The 17,500-nt window shown below is 49.0% G+C and overlaps 1 protein-coding gene across 1 annotated transcript in view; it reads right to left on the reverse strand.

Moving 5' to 3' along the window:
* Positions 1–17,500, reverse strand: part of dbndd1 (dysbindin domain containing 1) — a gene marked incomplete at its 3' end in the record, with an annotated part of 24,875 nt that overhangs the window by 5,752 nt on the left and 1,623 nt on the right. The window contains exons 2-3 of the mRNA XM_083690997.1: positions 13,119–13,277; positions 5,677–5,814 (exon numbers count right to left, since the gene is read on the reverse strand). Coding sequence (XP_083547123.1) covers positions 5,677–5,814; positions 13,119–13,277 — 297 coding nt within the window. The remainder of the gene's footprint in view (positions 1–5,676; positions 5,815–13,118; positions 13,278–17,500) is intronic.

Below are 17,500 nucleotides of genomic sequence, written 5' to 3' on the forward strand. Positions count from 1 at the left end.
GGAGAGGAGAGGAGAGGAGAGGAGGGGAGGAGGGAGAGAGGAGAGGAAAGGAGAGGGGAGGAGAGGAGAGTGGAGGGGAGGGGAGAGGAGGGGAGGAGAAGAGAAGAGAGGAGAGAGGAGAGAGGGGGGAGAGGAGAGGAGAGGAGACGGGAGGAGAGGAGAGTGGAGGGGAGGGGAGAGGAGGGGAGGAAAAGAGAGGAGGGGGGGGGGGGGGGACACACACATAAGTAATGTGTTATCATAGTTCAGTTTTTGCTACAAGTGACGATAACAGTTTAAAATGCTCGGGAGGGACTCACCCTTGTATCCTGCTGAGATCAGTGAATAATTCAGGCTCCTGCATTTAGAGTGAACTCACTCCCCTCCTCTTCCCCTCCCCCCTCATTTCCCTGCCTTCACCAACCTCCCCCTCATTACCCACTCCCCCTCCCCTTTTGACTGTACTGTCTCTTCCATCACCCTCTCCCTCTTCCCCTGTTCCTTCCCCTCCTTCCCCTAACCTTTCACTCACCCTCTCCTCCCCACACACCCATCATTACAGTGAACCCACTCACCTCACACACACACACACACACACACACACACACAGACACACCCACACACACACACACAAACACACACACAAACACACACACACACACACACACACAGACACACACACACACACACACACACACAGACACACACACACACACACACACAGACACACACACACACACACACACACACATACACACACACAGACACAGGCACACACACAGAGAGAGCACACCGCCGACTGACCCTGGTTCAACACACTTGTGAAGAATACTTAAACGTCTACCCCTTTCTACCCCTGCGTGACCCTGCCACTCTGGCCAGACCTCTACAGACACACTCCACCAATCCCCCTTTCCCTCCAGGAGTCCTCTTAACAGTGTGGAGATGAAGTCCCGCCCACCATTCTGCAGCCATTCAAACAGTAGTACAGAAGTAGAAGTAAGCCACCTTCAGTGTGATGTCATCCTCTGATTACAGAGCCCTCTCTACTTCACATAAACTAGGGCAGGTTCTTCAGCTTTGAGTGTTAGTCTGTGGAACAATAATACACACAAGAGCTATTAATGAGGCAGGTTTCAGGGAATGCAGATGTACCAGAACAGCTGTGTCTCATGGCGGAGATTTTTTAGTTTTTTGCTTTAAGTCCTCATTGGATGACATAAGACCGTCTCTCACACACACACACACACACACACACACACACACACACACACACACACACTCGGATGCAATCATGCACATGCATACTCTCTGCCCCTCTCTCTCTCTGTGGCACCCCCTCTCTCTTTTCTCTCTCTCTCTCTCTCTCTCTCTCTCTCTCTCTCTCTCTCTTTTCTCTCTCTCTCTCTCTCTCTCTCTCTCTCTCTTTCTCTCTCTCTCTCTCTCCTCCTAACTGGAGCCTCTCTACAGTCTGTTGAGTGTGCCATGCAGGAGCCCCACTGAGCAGCACACCTGGGCCTGTGGTTCTGTCTGCTATCACAAGGTCATCTATTCACCAGCCTCATTACAGCCTGGGCTTATCATCCCTCCCTCTCCCTCCTATTCTCCCTGCTGGAGTAGACTGAGAGAGAGAGGTGTGGGGGTGTGAGGGTGTGGGGGTGTGTATGGGGTGGGGGGGGTAGAGAACAGTGGGGGGGGGGGGGGGTAGAGAACAGTGGCACAGACACACAAAGGACAGAGAGAGAAAGAGAGAGAGAGAGAGAGAGAGAAAGAGAGAGAGAGAGAGAGAGAGAGAGAGAGGGAGAGAGAGAGAGAGAGAGAGAGAGAGAGAGAGAGAGAGAGAGAGAGAGTATGGTCACTGGCACACCACATGAACAGCCACACAGTGCTCTTGACTCGGCTCTGGTCCCTTTTGCACCTGTACTGTCTGGACCGACCATCAGGAGCAGCTGTAGTCAGTGGGGCGAGTCTAGCCGGCTCTGGGAAAGTGAGTCTCCCTAATGGGGTGCTGAGGGGGAGAGGGGTGGAGAGGGAGGGGGAGAGGGGTGGTGATGGAGAGGGGGAGAGGGGGAGAGGGGGAGAGGCTTGGGTTGTTGTAAAGATTGTGAGGGAGGTAAAAGGGGGGACAGGGGGGACAGGGGCCCTACTGTATGTAGAGTGGAGGAGAGACGGACAGATTGGACTCTTGAGGGGGGGGGGGGGGGGCTGGGGTGGCAAGGGGGGCAAGGAAGGGGTGCTGAGCAGGAGTGTGGGCTGTGAAGCAGCAGATAGCGTCACATAGCACAGATGGCTAATGGAGACCATAACTCACACAGCAAAGGCTGGGCCCTTCTATAGAGGAGAGGAGCGGCTGGGAGAGGGAAATGAGTAATGAAGGGAAAACGTAGAAGGGGGAAAGAAGGGGAAATGATGATGAGAGTGGAGGATGAGGAGAGGAGAATAAAGAGAGGGAGACTTGGAAGCTGCAGGCTTGATGGTTGATGGTTGAAAGAATATGTTTTAATTGGCTGGGAAAGAAAGGTAGGAACTCTGTGTGTGTGTGTGTGTGCGTGCGTGCGTGCGTGCGTGCGTGCGTGCGTGCGTGCGTGCGTGCGTGCGTGCGTGCGTGCGTGCGTGCGTGCGTGCGTGTGTGTGTGTGTGTGCGTGCATGCGTGTATGTGTAAAGACAGACATTGCTGGGATGAGTCAGAGATCCCCAGAGTGCCAGTGTCTGGTCTATGAATCTGGGAAATCGAGAAAACACCAGCCAATGACAAATCACTTTTATCCGCTTGGCACTAACACTCTGATGCTCACACCAGCGTTTATCTGCAGAATGCAGTAAGATCGCACCCTCTCTTTGCCAAAAAAGCCACGTTATACCACAGAATCTATACCATGTATCGATTAAATTCTCCAGAGACGGCATTCAGCATTACAAATGATCTGAATGTGTTTTCTATTGCAGAGGAGGACCCAGGGAGTAGTATTATACCCCTTTGCTTTAATAAAACTCTCATACACTCACCAAGCGCTTTGTTAGACTATTAACACTATACTAATACGGGGTAGGGCCTCCCTTTGCTCTCAAAACAGCCTCAATTCTTTGATTCCACGAGATGTTGGAAATATTCCTTTGAGATTCTGGTCCATGATGACATGATTGCATCACGCAATTCCTGCAGATTTTTCAGGGGCACTTTCAAGCTGTGAATCTCCCGTTCTACCACATCCCAAAGGCGTTCTATTGGATTCAGATCCGGTGACTGGGAAGGCCACTGAAGAACACTGAAGTTATTGTCATGTTCATGAAACCAGTTTGAGATGACTTTTGCTTTGTGGCATGGTGCATTATCATGCTGGAAGTAGCCATTAGAAGATAGGTAAATTGTGGCCATGAAGGGATGCACATGGTCAGCAACAATACTCAGATAGGCTTGATTGGTATTAACGGGCCCAAAGTGTGCCAAGAAAACATTCCCCACACCATTACACCACCTCCACCATGAGAAGATGTACAGGTGTTCCTAATAAAATGTTCAGTGAGTGTAAGTCTTAATAGGAGTCTATCATACTCCTCAACACTTCTCAGTGTTGTCATAAAACTGTTGTTAGGTTTGCCTCGGTCCAATTTCAGTAGGAGAAACGGAACCCCTCCAACCGTGACCACCACAGAGGTGTGTTCCCTCCCCCGCTACCTGCTCCTCCTGTTCCCCAGCTGCAGGTTTCCCAGTAACACCAACCAGAGCCCTGACGGTCCGTCTCCTCACCGTCCCCCTGACCTCCCTCTCACCACCAGCCTCCTAATCACTCCTCTCTCAGGGAGATTATGGCCCCCGGGGGGGATTCCTTATTCCTCCTGCTGCGGGGCGTGGGGGGGCGGGGGTTATTGTCAGATTAGTGGGTAGAAGTGCAGCTCTATATCAGAGAATAGCCTGGGACAGGTTCTTTTATGGTAGTGTGGCTCCAGCGGCAGCAGCAGCTGTGGAGGGGCTTTATAGGAGCGCTGTGGTGGAGTCCTGCCGTCAGGACAGGGATATTCACTGGAGCTCAGGGAGCCATCAGTCTCCCGCTGAAAAGGAAAGCCTCGGCGTAGCGGGGAGAATGGCCCCATTCTCTTGCCATAGAGTACCTCTGGCGCTTTTCTGGCTCTCTTTCTCTCTCTCTCTCTCTCTCTCTCTCTCTCTCACTGTTTCTTTTTGTTTCCCTCTCTTTTCTTCTCCTCCTCTCTCGCCTCTCTCTCTCTCTCTCTGTGACAGGCACTAGGGGTCTCCAGCAGGCTGTTCTATTCAGTCGGGTTCCCTCAATGTCCACCTTCTCGAGGCTCTTGTAGAATTAGCTGTAGAATTATTGGAGGGAGATAGTATATCGGTAATCTGTGTGTATGTATGTGTGTGTGTGTGTGTGTGTGTGTGTGTGTGTGTGTGTGGTGTGGTTTGTGTGTGTGTGCGTGCGTGCGTGCGTACATGTGCGTGTGTGTGTGTGTGCGTGTGTGTACATAGCCTACAGTAGAGTATATGCGTGCATTTGAGTGAGACAGAATGAGAGAGAGGGGATTAAGGTTGCGGAGGCACGCCATGCATTCACAGACTGAGGTCATACGAGGTAGGCAGCATAATGACGTGTGTGTGTGCTGGGGTCCACAGTGTGTCAACCCTCTGGGCATCAGAGTGAAAGAGCGTCCACATCTCTCAACGCAACGTCCACATCTCTCAATTCCCTAAACAGCTACTCCTCTTCCGGTGGAATTCACAAGAGTTCCTAACCAGGTAGAGTGTCAGTGAATCCATTTTGTGAATCCGTGTCATTAATCCATTTCTCCACTGTTTTTCCAAGCTGTCCCTGGATGTGTGTAGGGGAGCTTAGGGGAGTGGGTTGGAGTTAGAAACCGTGAGGTAGAAGAGCCTTCTGGTGAGTCTGAAGAGCGTTCTCCCTCTCAGCATGCTGCATGGGGATCCAGGATCATGAATTAAACATGGGATGGATTTTCTGCTTCCACCGGCAAGTTAGGAGAGGGGTGAGCCTACCGCAAGCCGCCCACGATGACAGACAGACACGTCTCTGATTGGAGGTTCATCTGCCTCACCTCTGATTCATGCAAATGAGTGTAACACTGCGCTATTGTGCAGCACAAGATGCGAAGGCTTTGTTTAATGACACGAGTGTGCTGGAGATTTCTGAATACTCCCATATGTCTCATTCCTGTGGCCACAATAAGGCAGGCTTTTTATTAGAGTGCTCACAGTGGATGGGTCACACACACACACACACACACACACACACACACACACACACACACACACACACACATGCATGTGAGATCAGCTAAACCTTTTAGCTTCTGATGCGACGCGGTCATATGATACAGGACTATCAATAGCAGCATAATGTGCCTCTTGAGTCAACAGTTTTAAGAAGAATAACATCGACAGAGAGACATTTTTTTCCTTCTACAGAGAGCAAAGCATTCACTCTCAAAAGCCACTGTGTTAAACCAAAGTATGTGGGAAATTCGATGTGGGTATCGGTCATTCAGGGCAAACAGCGAGAATCCTCAGTCAGTTTGTTTTAGTCAGTCCGTCCTACTAGTAGTGTAGTTGTTATACACACACAGAACAGTTTAGGCCGAGCTTGCTGTGAAGCACATTGTGACAAACGTATTTGACTGACGGACTAATTGATTGGTTCATGAACTGTGTTCATTGTGTAAGGTCTTACCTGCTGGGGACTCGTTGTGGTTTTCCTCGTCAGAGTCAGCGAAGACCTCAGCCAGCTCCTGGTCGGACATGTCCGTCAGCTCCGTCAGATCCAGGAGGTCAAAGTGTACCTCCAGAGAGGACACACTGCTCAGGGGCTCTGCGGGGTCAGGGGTCAAAGAGAGAGAGAGAGAGGAAGTGAGGTCATTGTTAGAGACAGGCTAAGATGTTCTCATAGCGATACCGTGAACTTAATCGAATTTGTCTTCTTTTTTTTCAGTTTTATCACCGGTGTTCTTTGAAGCGCCGGGCCCCTACTGTGATAGTCAGATAAACATGAAGAAGAAGAAGGCTCCTTTTATCTGCTTCACGGGGCGAGAGCCTGTCTTTGTGTGCTGAGCTCTCCAGTGTCAGGGATATGGCCTCTCCATGTCAGAGAGAGATGTAAATCTGAACAGCCAGAGGGATTTAAGTGAAACATCAAGACAGGGCGTGAAGGACAAGAGAGCTGAAACAGAGTCTGGGGAAACATCGTGGCCGTTTTTTTCTCATGGGTACGGCACCTGTTATCTCCCCTCTACCGGTCATCGATACCCCCCAAACCCGAGCTCCGATGGCTATTGTTACAATGGGTGCGGATGTACCGTTAACATGTACCCTGATTGAGCATGTAAAACAGAACATGAGCGTTCTGGAATTCCACACCAGCTCTAGCCACACAGTCTGACTGTGAAATGAGTATTTTAGGACACCATTTGGTGACACATGCTTTGTAGAACATATCCAGTGTCTCAGAATCCTGCTTGTCACACGGTGCTACTGAGTGGGCCTGGTGGAGGTGGCGTTCTTTAGGAATCATTCTTGAGGGACACGTTTGAACACCCCCATCAGACAGGCAAGGAGTTCTCTGTTCCATGCTGTGTTGATAGATAGGGACTGCATTTTCGACTGTGTGCGTGTGTGTGTGTGTGTGTGTGTGTGTGTGTGTGTGTGTGTGTGTGTGTGTGTGTGTGTGTGGGTATGCCTTTGTGTAGTAGCGAGAGAGAGAGAGAGAGACAGACAGAGAGAGAGAGAGAGTAGATGAGTTTGAAAGCTGCCATTTCCCTGCCCATTTCTCGGTGCCAGTCTTGCTTTTCCAGGCTGTTTAATACGTTATCGCGCTACGGGGAGGCTCTGAGTCCTGTGTTCTGCAGCTCTTTGTTTCCCTGCTGCAGCGCTCCATTCTCTCTCTCTCTCTCGACTGAGGAATATACGGTATCGTGCACTCATTGATTTGAGAACAAGAAAAACCTTCAACCAAGTCATAGTAAATCAGAGAGTGTCGATAATCATGCTCCATGAGTGAGCGTGGTGCTGGCTTCGCTGTATATCACACACTGGGGGTATGCCACGGTCACAGAGAGAGGTCCACACTGGGGGTATGCCACGGTCACAGAGAGAGGTCCACACTGGGGGTATGCCACGGTCACAGAGAGAGGTCCACACTGAGGGTGAGGTAATCACAGCTAAGTAGAAGTGAGCAGAACACATCCACATTATACAGGCAAGCGCAGTTTCCAGATTTAGATCTTCAGCGTGCGCCAAACATTCCGAAAGCAATTACATTCTACAATGCGTATTATTGCACTATTGTATCAGGCTGTTTGGTGTCAACAGAGTATAGTTTGGTCAGACTCTGAGTGTCTATGGTGTTGGGATTGAATTGCTTCCTTGGCTATGTCTGTGGTAAAATGCTCTTCCCTCTTCTCATAATCTTGTTATTGTAAAACCTCCATGTATTAGTATTGTGTATCACTAACCCTAACCCTAACCCTAACCCTAACCCTAACCCAACAGAGCTAATAACACACTGTACTTCTCTCTTGAAGACGTAACACCCAATTATCCTACAGTACACTGTATTCTAGTCCCCCCCTGTACCAGAACTTTGGACAGGCAGAATACATAGATCACGACCAGCCTGTGTGCTGCTAACACCAGCGTCTGAGAGGAGAGGAGAGAAAGTGGAGCGGAAGAGAAGGAGACTGTGAAGATAAGAGGAGAGGAGAGAGAGATGAGAGTGGACGGGGAGAGAGACGGCGTTGTTTGAAGTCTATTAATGAGCCGTCTGTAGCCGCGGGGGGATCAGAGTCGGGAGAGAGAAAGAGACAGTCCCGTCTCACCTACCTTTTCCTTAACGAGACGCACGTTTAACGATGTGGAAGACTGGCCCTTGCCCCCCTCCCCATCCCCCTCCCCCTCCACAGGCCTGAGGTCTAGCCTCTCGCCCTTAGGCTAAGATCAACCATCAGCTTAACTTCCCTAAATGCTACTCTTACACCATGAGGGAGAAACACTAAACTGACCTTAGATCAGTGTCTGGGGGTCAGTGTGTACAGTATTCTAGTGGTTCACTCCACAGCACCAGCAGTGGTGACGGCCTGATTAGCATTATGGGATGTCGAGAGGTCCGTCTCTATCGCCTGCTTGCTGTTTCCCACCCAGTCTCCCAGGTTTTCACCGGGTCCACTCAGCGAATCATCCAAAAGCGTTCACAGTGACGCTCCACCTCCACTGCAGCCCACAAGCACATCAGGATAAACACAGTCTTTCGCTGCTTGCGATGCGCATTAATGTGACAATGTATCAATATTTACCAACCCAGTGACTTGGGCTTATGAGGTCAATTAGACATAATGGGCCGAATCCCCACCAGCCCCAAACACCGTCCGCGGGAAATTGGATCGGACATGACTGTCTCGAGTGGAGCCATTAAATGTGTGCTCAGATTACACAGCGTTTAACTACCGCACCGATATACACGCTGGTCCTGACAGCGGTGCTACGACTCCCGAAGTCATTACCTCAGCTTGTCAGGCGTAACAGCCAAGGCTTTGGCTTCCCGGTGGCTCTGGGACTAGGATAGCACAGCATTAAAGGGGTCATGATAACAGGCTGATACTGTGTTAGCAGGGTCCTGATAAGCCGAACAACGGAGCTGACTGACGCCATACCTGCAGCTTATTGCTTCTGATGTGAGGGAAATGAAAAAGGCTGCGTCTATAGGAAATAAACAGCATTCAGGACAGGGGGAGTGTCAGACTCTGCAGTCAGCAATCTCAGTACAGCTTCACACAGCAGAGCAGCGTAGGCCGGCTCTGGGTGAAGTACAGGCCCTGGTACAGTGTAATGCTTATATTCTACTGGGCTCTTATGGCGAGAATGAAGGGAGATGGTCATAAGTGACTGCGGGCCAGACGGAAATGTGTATGAAACGTGCATGTCTACATATATCATTTAAATCTACTATTTGGAGAGCGCTGTCCCACAAAATGGTCATACATACCATTTTCATAATTCATCAGAATTCTCAGCCGCTTAAACCTCAGGGCTTGGTTGAGAATGTATTTTGAGAATAATGAAGGGATGGACAGAGGGTTACATCAGTGTGTGTGTGTGTGTGTGTGTGTGTGTGTGTGTGTGTGTGTGTGTGTGTGTGTGTGTGTGCGTGTGTGTGTGTGCGCGCGTGCGTGTGTGTGTGTATGTGTGTGTATGTGGGGGATCAGGGAGTGGGAATAATGAGTTCTCCCAAGAGGCCGGAAGATGCTCGCCCACGGCTAACTGTCTCTTTGAGTCTCCCAGCAAAAGAGAGAGAGAGAGAGGGAAGCCGGAGGAGACAGAGGTGAGGTGTGAAAGAAAGAGGGAGAGAGAGTGAAAGAAATGGAGGAGAGAAAAATAACAACCAGGTCAGAGGCTAGAGTGTATAAAAGAAAGGGACATGGAAAAGATGAGGGAGGGAGAGAAAGAAGGAGATAGAAATGGAAGACGGAGAACGAAATGGGCTGTAAAACACTGCACTCTCTCCCTCTCTCTCTTCTATCACTCTAACCTGGTTACAGTCATCCCACTCTGCTTTTGTTTATTTTCTTCAGCCCGCTCTGCTCCCCTCCCTCTCTTCTCCCTCGCTCCCTCTCTCCCACCCTCATTTCTCCTTAAATAATTGATCAGCAACACATTTCCCCTCCCAGCGTTGTGGGTGGGTGAGACGGAGGGAGAGAGAGAGAAAGAGAGAGAGAGGGGGGGGAGAGAGAGGCTAAGGGAGAGAAAGAGAGAGAGAAAGAGAGAGAGAGAGACAGAGAGAGAGAGAGAGAGAGAGAGAGAGGGAGAGAGAGAGAGAGGGAGAGAGAGGCTGAGTGAGAGCGAGAGAGAGGGAGAGAGAGAGGCTGAGAGAGAGAAAGAGAAAGAGAGAGAGAGAGAGAGAGAGAGAGAGGGGGGGGGGGGGGGGGGGAGAGAGGCTGCTGTTTACCTCTAAAGCCTTCACAGCGGAGCTCAAAGAGCCGATAGGAGACACCAGAGAGGCCATTCACACAGAGACGCAAAAAATAGAGCAGAATTACATGGCAGTTGTCTGAAGTGCAGACAAGCAAACACATAACGCATTTGTCCTTGTTTTCCTGACCCCTGCTGCTGTTTTTGGCTGACTATTACAAATTGAATTGTGAAGAAGAAAAAAAAGAGGAGAGGAGAGGAGGAGACTTGGAAAGGACTTTCGCTGTGCTTTGTTGGCTTTTGTCCTGTTGTTAAATGCAACCTCAGGTCTTTCCTTGTTGTCTTCCTCCCCCCCCCCCTTGTCTCTGACTCCTCTACGCCTCCTACAGTGTGTGTTTGTAGTGTGTGTTTGTGTTTGTGCTCCGATGGCAAACAACATGAGGTGATTCCTCTCCTCTCCTCTCCTCTCCTCTCCTCTCCTCTCCTCTCCTCTCCTCTCCTCTCCTCTTCTCTCCTTGGATGGGAGACATGTCTGTATGTTAAAAGGAGGGTAGGATGCTAGCTAAAGGATAGGGTGGAGTACAGGACATAGAGAAGAAGAGATTAGAGGGATGGACAGACTCAATTGCAGGGGTAGAGGAGTGAGAGAGGGTGGAGAAATGATAGGGAAGAGAGAGAGAGAGAGAGAGAGAGAGAGAGAGAGAGAGAGCTGTGGGGACTGGGAGAGAGGGATGAGAGAAGGGGGTGGAGGAGGTGATGTAGGGCTGAGATAATTGTCTGGTAGGCTGGACTGCTAGGGCTGCAACAGTCTGGCTGAGGGGAGCACTGGAGAGACTGGGAATCCATCTACAGTAGAGCACTGGAGAGACTGGGAATCCATCATTACAGTAGAGCACTGGAGAGACTAGGCTACTGACCCCCCTCCAACAGCCCCCCACAGCCCCTCACACCCCCCCCCCCCCCCCCCCCCCCTAGCCCACCCATGGCCTTACCCATCATTAGCCCAGCCTGAGCAGCCTGTAATGAGGGTTGGGTGGGGTGGGGGGTGCAGTGCATTGGGGGGGGGGGGGGGGGGGGGAGGAGGGGGTCTGCATAACGTACAGAGGCTTTCTACTGTAATGATGAAGCCCCAGTGTGTGTGTGTGTGTGTGTGTGTGTGTGTGTGTGTATGTGTGTGTGCATGTGTGTGCGTGTGTTACAATAACAGGATTATTCAGAGGGCAGTCTCAAAGGATTGCCGATCAAACAACAGCCAATAATAAGGTTATAATGGCGTTGATTTCATTATTTATTCCCTTTCACCAGGGCTTCCACTGAGCCTCAGTAGGATTGGTTATAGTCCAGAGACTGGGACTAGAGTTGAGCTGTCACATTAGGCAATGGTGAGGTATAACTCACTAGGGAGGACAAACCCTGCTATCCATGCATTACTGACTCGTACACAATACAACCGGGTGTAGATATGAAATGGGTTGGTTTTGTGATGCCAAGGGGCCTCCTGAAAAAGAGACATCCATCTAGACGGAACGCAACGAAGCAGAAACCAATCCAATCTGAGTTGACAGAATATGTGCCACCTTTCAACCACTCTCTACCTCGCTCCTTCTCCTCCTCCTCACGCCTCTCTCCCTTTCAACATCACCCTCAGATCCCTTTCCGTCCTCCCAGCTTCTCTCGCCTCCCTCCCTCCCTCCCTAACTCCCTCCCTCCCTCCCTCCCTCTCTCTCTCTGTCTGTAGGGTGGTGTGTGCCAGGTGGCAGAGCTGGGCACATTAAGACAGTGGGGCAGAGTCTCGAGCAGCTCTAGCAGCGCTGCCTGTCTCTCTGAATGAGTGTTTAGTCGCCGGGCAGATAATGACAGCCTTGTGAGGCCTCTGTTTGTCACTGTGTCTGTGGCCTCTGGCTGGGCCTTGGGCCCTGGGCCTGGTTCACACACAGGGACATGGACACACAGGGCAGCCTCTGTGGGGACACGGACACAACAATGGGGCCTTTCAGCTGGGGGTTTGGGAGTGGGGAAGGGCGCAGGGCAAGGCGGATGGGGGGGGGGGGCAGGGGACTAGGCGGATGGGGGGGGGGGGACAGGGGACCAGGCGGATGGGGTAAGCGGCCTGGCCCAAAGGGGTCCGGAGGTTCTTATATTGTCAATAGGGTGGGTCTCAGCGCCATGGAGTTCCACTGGCATAAAAATGAAAGGAGGAGATTCTTGAATAAAAAAGAGAAGTGACCTATTTTGTTACAGTCTAGCCCTGTGGGAGTGATGAAACTGACCTCTGTGTGCACCTGTGCCTCAAGGCACTGAAAGGTCACACCTCTGTCATGTTCACTTGCACATTTACAAAACGGCCACACTTGATTTGGATAGTCCCCTATAGATGATCTACAGTTTCTCAAACTATCAACAAGCTATCAACTTCACCTCTGTTGATATTAAGGTTAGGTTTAGGATTAGGGTTAGAGTAGGAGTTAGGGTCAGGGTTAAGGTGAGAGGTAAGGCTGGGGTAAGGTTTTGTGTTAAGTTTTGTGTTAGAACAATGGTTAAGGTTAGGGTAAGGGCTAGAGTTAGGGTTAGTGGATAGTTCATTGAAACGTTGACAGTGAGTTGAACACCAGTTAGTTAACTACTGAACATCTACAAACCATCTATTTGGAACTATCAAATCTAATGAAGACTTCAATGTGTGAGATAGTGTATGAAACCTTTTGGACTTTTTAGATGGATTTTTGAAGACAGGTTGATTATTAAACTGGTCTGAAAATAGGATTCGTGAGGGAAATACAGCTGTTGGCTAAATTCATGACCACTACATTAACATTTACATGTGGTTACACGTGAATCACTATCTGTGTTTATGAGCCAAAGGAATTGCCTTGATCAGCGGCTATCATTTTACAACTGTCTTGATTCATTGTGTCACAGAAGAGTGGGCACACCTAGCCAATGTCCTGCTGGCAACTGAATCATCATGACCTCTTCAACTTGTGTTGTGTTATTTACAGAGGAATGTTTCAGATTATTTATTTGCGTCCAATTCCACTCTGGCCCAGAAATAGGCCACTAGTCATGTCTGACTAAGAGTCTGCTGGTCTCTCTCTCCTCCCTACAGCTGAATAAAAAAAAAACCCTGATACAGCAGCCATCTTGAACCACAGATCTACGCCATCCCTTCCTCCATTCCTCTCCTCCTCCTCTCCTATGCTCCGTTTGTCCCCTTACCCCGGTACTCACGTCTCCTCTCCGTGACGTGGAGCAGGCCAGCGGAGTGTCCTAAGAGGCCGCCCTCCTCCTCCGCCCCTGGGTGGTGGAGGAACAGCTCTTTGGACAGGTCTCCTGAGCTTGAGGGCTTTAGCAACTTCTGGATGTCTTTATTGGGCTCTGTGGAGACACACACACAGACACACACACACACACACACAGAAAGAATAGGTGTTAGGTATGCCTGTGTTCATTAGCATCTGTATTCATGTTAGGCAGGTGTGTTTTGCGATGCGTTTATGATCTGTGCTGGTAATCATTTCCATTCTGTGCCTCTCCTCCCGGGAAGCAGTAAGTGAGTCGCATGCTATTTTCAGTATTTGTTCCCTTCCATCTTCGATGGAGGAAGTCTTGCATGACATTTGTTTATGGATCCACCCAGCTCTGTACAATGCTGTTATGAACACACACACACACACACGCAGACACGCACGCAGACACGCACATACGCACGCACGCACGCACACACACACACACACACACACACACACACACACACACACACACACACACACACACACACACACACACACATACACACACACACACACACACACTAAATAAAATGTCACAGTATTACCAACAGAAAGCCCACAACCTCCATTCAATCTCAAAAAGTATGAATAAACTCTAATTTGATATTTGTCATATGACCCCACAGTCCACATTTAAAAGTAAAACAAAGATTATTAAATGGCATTTCTTTCATCAGTTGGCAGAGTGTGTTCCTCTTACTAATGCTATTTTCAGATACCTCTCTGTTCCTGTCAGCATACAGAGTCTGTTTAGCTGTCCTGTGCTTTGTTCTGAGGGAGGGGAGAGACTGTGTGTTATGTAAAGGGCTGCTTGTGACAGTGGCATTGCTGCTTCACTGACTCTGTTTCAATTCATCACAGCCCCAGATCGTCCCCAGACTCTCCGTTAATACCATCAATTGGGATCAGTTTAGAGAGGGCTGACTCTCATTTCATCCATTTAACTGTGACTGCGGACCTCCATTCCTTTAGTCCCCCACGTTCAACAGAGTGTACTATAGGCGTTTACCACGACATGGCATTGAAATGAGTATTAATGACAGAGCCCTTCATCCATAGGTTATGTTTATAAGACATAACCAAAAAGAGTATATCCGATGTTTAACATTCATATTAAACATCGATCAAGTCTGATTATCTTAGATGACAGTGTGATTATCCTTCAATATCCCACATAGCTGTTGAAGTAATCTGTCATGTTTCAAGCAACTCAGAGGCTTAAACTAATACAGGTGATGATGATCTAATATTACTCCACAGGTGATTGCATCACCTGTCTCTCATAATCCCTGGATATCAGCGTTCCTTTTTCCTTCATATCGACGAGGCAGCGTAGGAGTGTGTGTGGTTGACTATGCAGGAGGGAGTGTGTGCAGAATGAATAGCAAAATGTGTATAGGCATGTCTGGGAGACAGTTCAGAAGCTGCTCTGTGTCTGTGTGTGTGTGTGTGTGTGTGTGTGTGTGTGTGTGTGTGTGTGTGTGTGTGTGTGTGTGCGTGTGCGTGTATGTTTGTGTTTGTGTCTGTGTGTTTGTGCATTTCTTAGATGTGTCAGCTCGCTAGCGAATATTAAGTAAGGTTGATGATGTGAGTCAGTGCTTCTCGGAATGTACGTTTCCTCAGAGGAATGTGTTGTCTCAAAACATCAGACGAGACAGCTGTTTTCAATTAAACAACTCAACTAGCCACAACACACAAACACACACCCTTTCATATATTCACACCACTCACAACAAACTCACGCATGCATGCACGCACGTACGTACGTACTCACTCACGCATTCACGTACACACACGTACACACACACACACACATGCACACACACGACAGGTGTCAGGCTGGTGTCCTGTATTGACTCGAGCTCATCGCCAGCTGCCCCTGAGTCACGCGGGCACTTTGCCACCTCACTGACTCTGCAGCAACAAGCGCTGGAGCAGAACACAGCACAGAGGGAGGAGAGGAGAACATAGAATGATGAAAAAGGAGAGAGGGAGAGGGGGATGAGGTAGCTGTGAGGGAGGTGATCAGTGAAGAGGGAGATATGGAGGGAGGCGCGGTAATAGGTGGAGGAGGAGGAAGAGGAGTGTATGAAGGGAGGGATAAGGATGGAGTGAAGGAGGAGAGGCAGAGGGAATCCCTGTGCTGTATGTCGTCCCTCCCCAGCCCTCCCCTCTAAACTGTTCCCATGTAAACCCATCCCTGTGGAGACTCACTGTGGAAACATTGCTGTCCCTAGGAAGGAAGCATCGTTGGCACGGTGTGTGTATTTGTGTGCACAAGGAGGGTGCGGCATTACAAAGAGAAAAAGAGAGATATTGGCATAGATAGCATGTGTGTGTTTGAGAGAAGGCTCTGTCTATGTGTGTGTTTGCTGGGTGGTTCATTGTGCGTGTATGTGTGTGTGTGTATGTGTGTGTGTGTGTGTGTGTGTGTGTGTGTGTGTGTGTGTGTGTGTGTGTGTGTGTGTGTGTGTGTGTCTCACAGCAAAGGGTGTCGTGTTACAACGGACCCGAGGAAGTCTAAACACAGGCAAAACATGATGGATTCCGATTTCATCCTGGATACGAACCTCGCTGTTGGCTATCGATTTATTTCTGCAGCGTGGCTCCAAATAAGCTGAGCAGACTATAGGGCTCCACTTCTCCTCTTCTAATGAGGTGCCCGCTCACTGTTGACACTCTACAGCCGTTTCATTCGCCACTTCTGTCACACCCCGGTGTGTGTTTGTCTGTCTGACACTCTCTGTCGGTGTGCTGGTCACACGAAACCACCGCTGAGCTCAAAGCATCTGCCTTGATGTAGTGAGACCCGAGATACCTTCGTTGTGGAACTCAAACACTAGCTTATTTACTCAAAGCGCGTATCAATCGCTTTAGCCTACATACTGTATGCATAATTGATTTCGCGAGGCACTACCGGCATCAAAGCGTGTCATTTCAGGTTAAAGTGGGTGAGGGAGTGATGAGAAGTGACTGGGAGACGGTTTCGTGTCTATGTAGAAGTAGCCAGGGTCTGCTTTTCCGTACAGTGTCTCTGTTGAACGGTCTGACCTTCCAGATCAGAGATGGTACATTGACTGACTGAACCAGAGAGGTACCTCTAGGGACTGTGGCTAGGGTCTTCTCTTTAAGTGCTTGACATGGGTTAGACGCGTATCCCACATCAGGATCTCTCACTCATCGCCTGGGGTCAATGTGGCGATGAATCGGGTGCTGGAGCGTGCTCCCAACATGTTGCTTTCCGTGACCAAGGACTTCCTCATGTGACCGATATAAAATACACTTGCTACTGAATAGTTAAGACTGGCCCCTCTGAGACGGCCGTCCAGGATGATAATGATGTAACCAAGCTATGGTATATAAGGGGGTTTGGTCATCTGATTTTTGTGTGAGAAACTGAACTTTTGACCAACTTCTTGATACTGTTACAACATATGTGATTGTTTACAAGCTTGATGCAGTGCCTTCTGATGTCCTGCTGAGTATGTTGATCAAGATCACAGGAGAATGGTCACGTCTAATGGACATCCTGCTGTGAACTAACCCATTCATGAACTGTCTAATTGTCTTACTCTTTTCTGCAGGGGATGTTCTATTACGACATTTGAATGTAGATGTCAACATAGATGTATGGGATCATATTTGGTCAACTTTTTCTATAAATCTTACGAGCAGCATTTAGACATTATTTTCATTACTGTGTAGTATTACATTTCTTTCCAGTATTTTGCGATATATATGTGGCATCCTTAATGGAAGCCGCATGGAAGGTCTCCTCCGTTTGATAAAAGGATCTTTGATGTGAAAAATTCCACTGGTCTTGATGGTTTAAACTGTGTACAACTTTGGTTCGAGAAATCAGTTTAACCGATCTCCTACGTGAAGTTAGCACTTAGTCATAGTCGGCTAAGGACAATGTGCATCCCCTGTGCCTACCAATCTGTGACGAGAGACGTCAACAACATCCAAAAGTAGTACGTCTAGTCCCAAATTGGGGCTAATTATGCCTCAAATGAATGTTGTGTGCTAAAGGAATCTGCTAAAAATAGCATGACAGATTCATTACTCGGTTCAGCCAAGAAATTGTTTTATATCAATGAGTTGCATTGTACGTGTTTAACGTAAGCGTCATCGGACATCAAGTATTGCCACTGATGACGTTAACGCCGTATGATTTCTTCAATTAGTTTCTCACTTACAACTAGGAGAGATATCTCCGACGTACATATAGCATGACAGGAAATACAGTGTCTATTACTTCAACTTTTAACTGCATAGGGATTCCTGACTATCGATATCCAAAGATTC

Source organism: Argentina silus (assembly GCF_951799395.1).
Source record: "Argentina silus genome assembly, chromosome: 19".
In the NCBI taxonomy this organism is placed as follows: domain Eukaryota; kingdom Metazoa; phylum Chordata; class Actinopteri; order Argentiniformes; family Argentinidae; genus Argentina; species Argentina silus.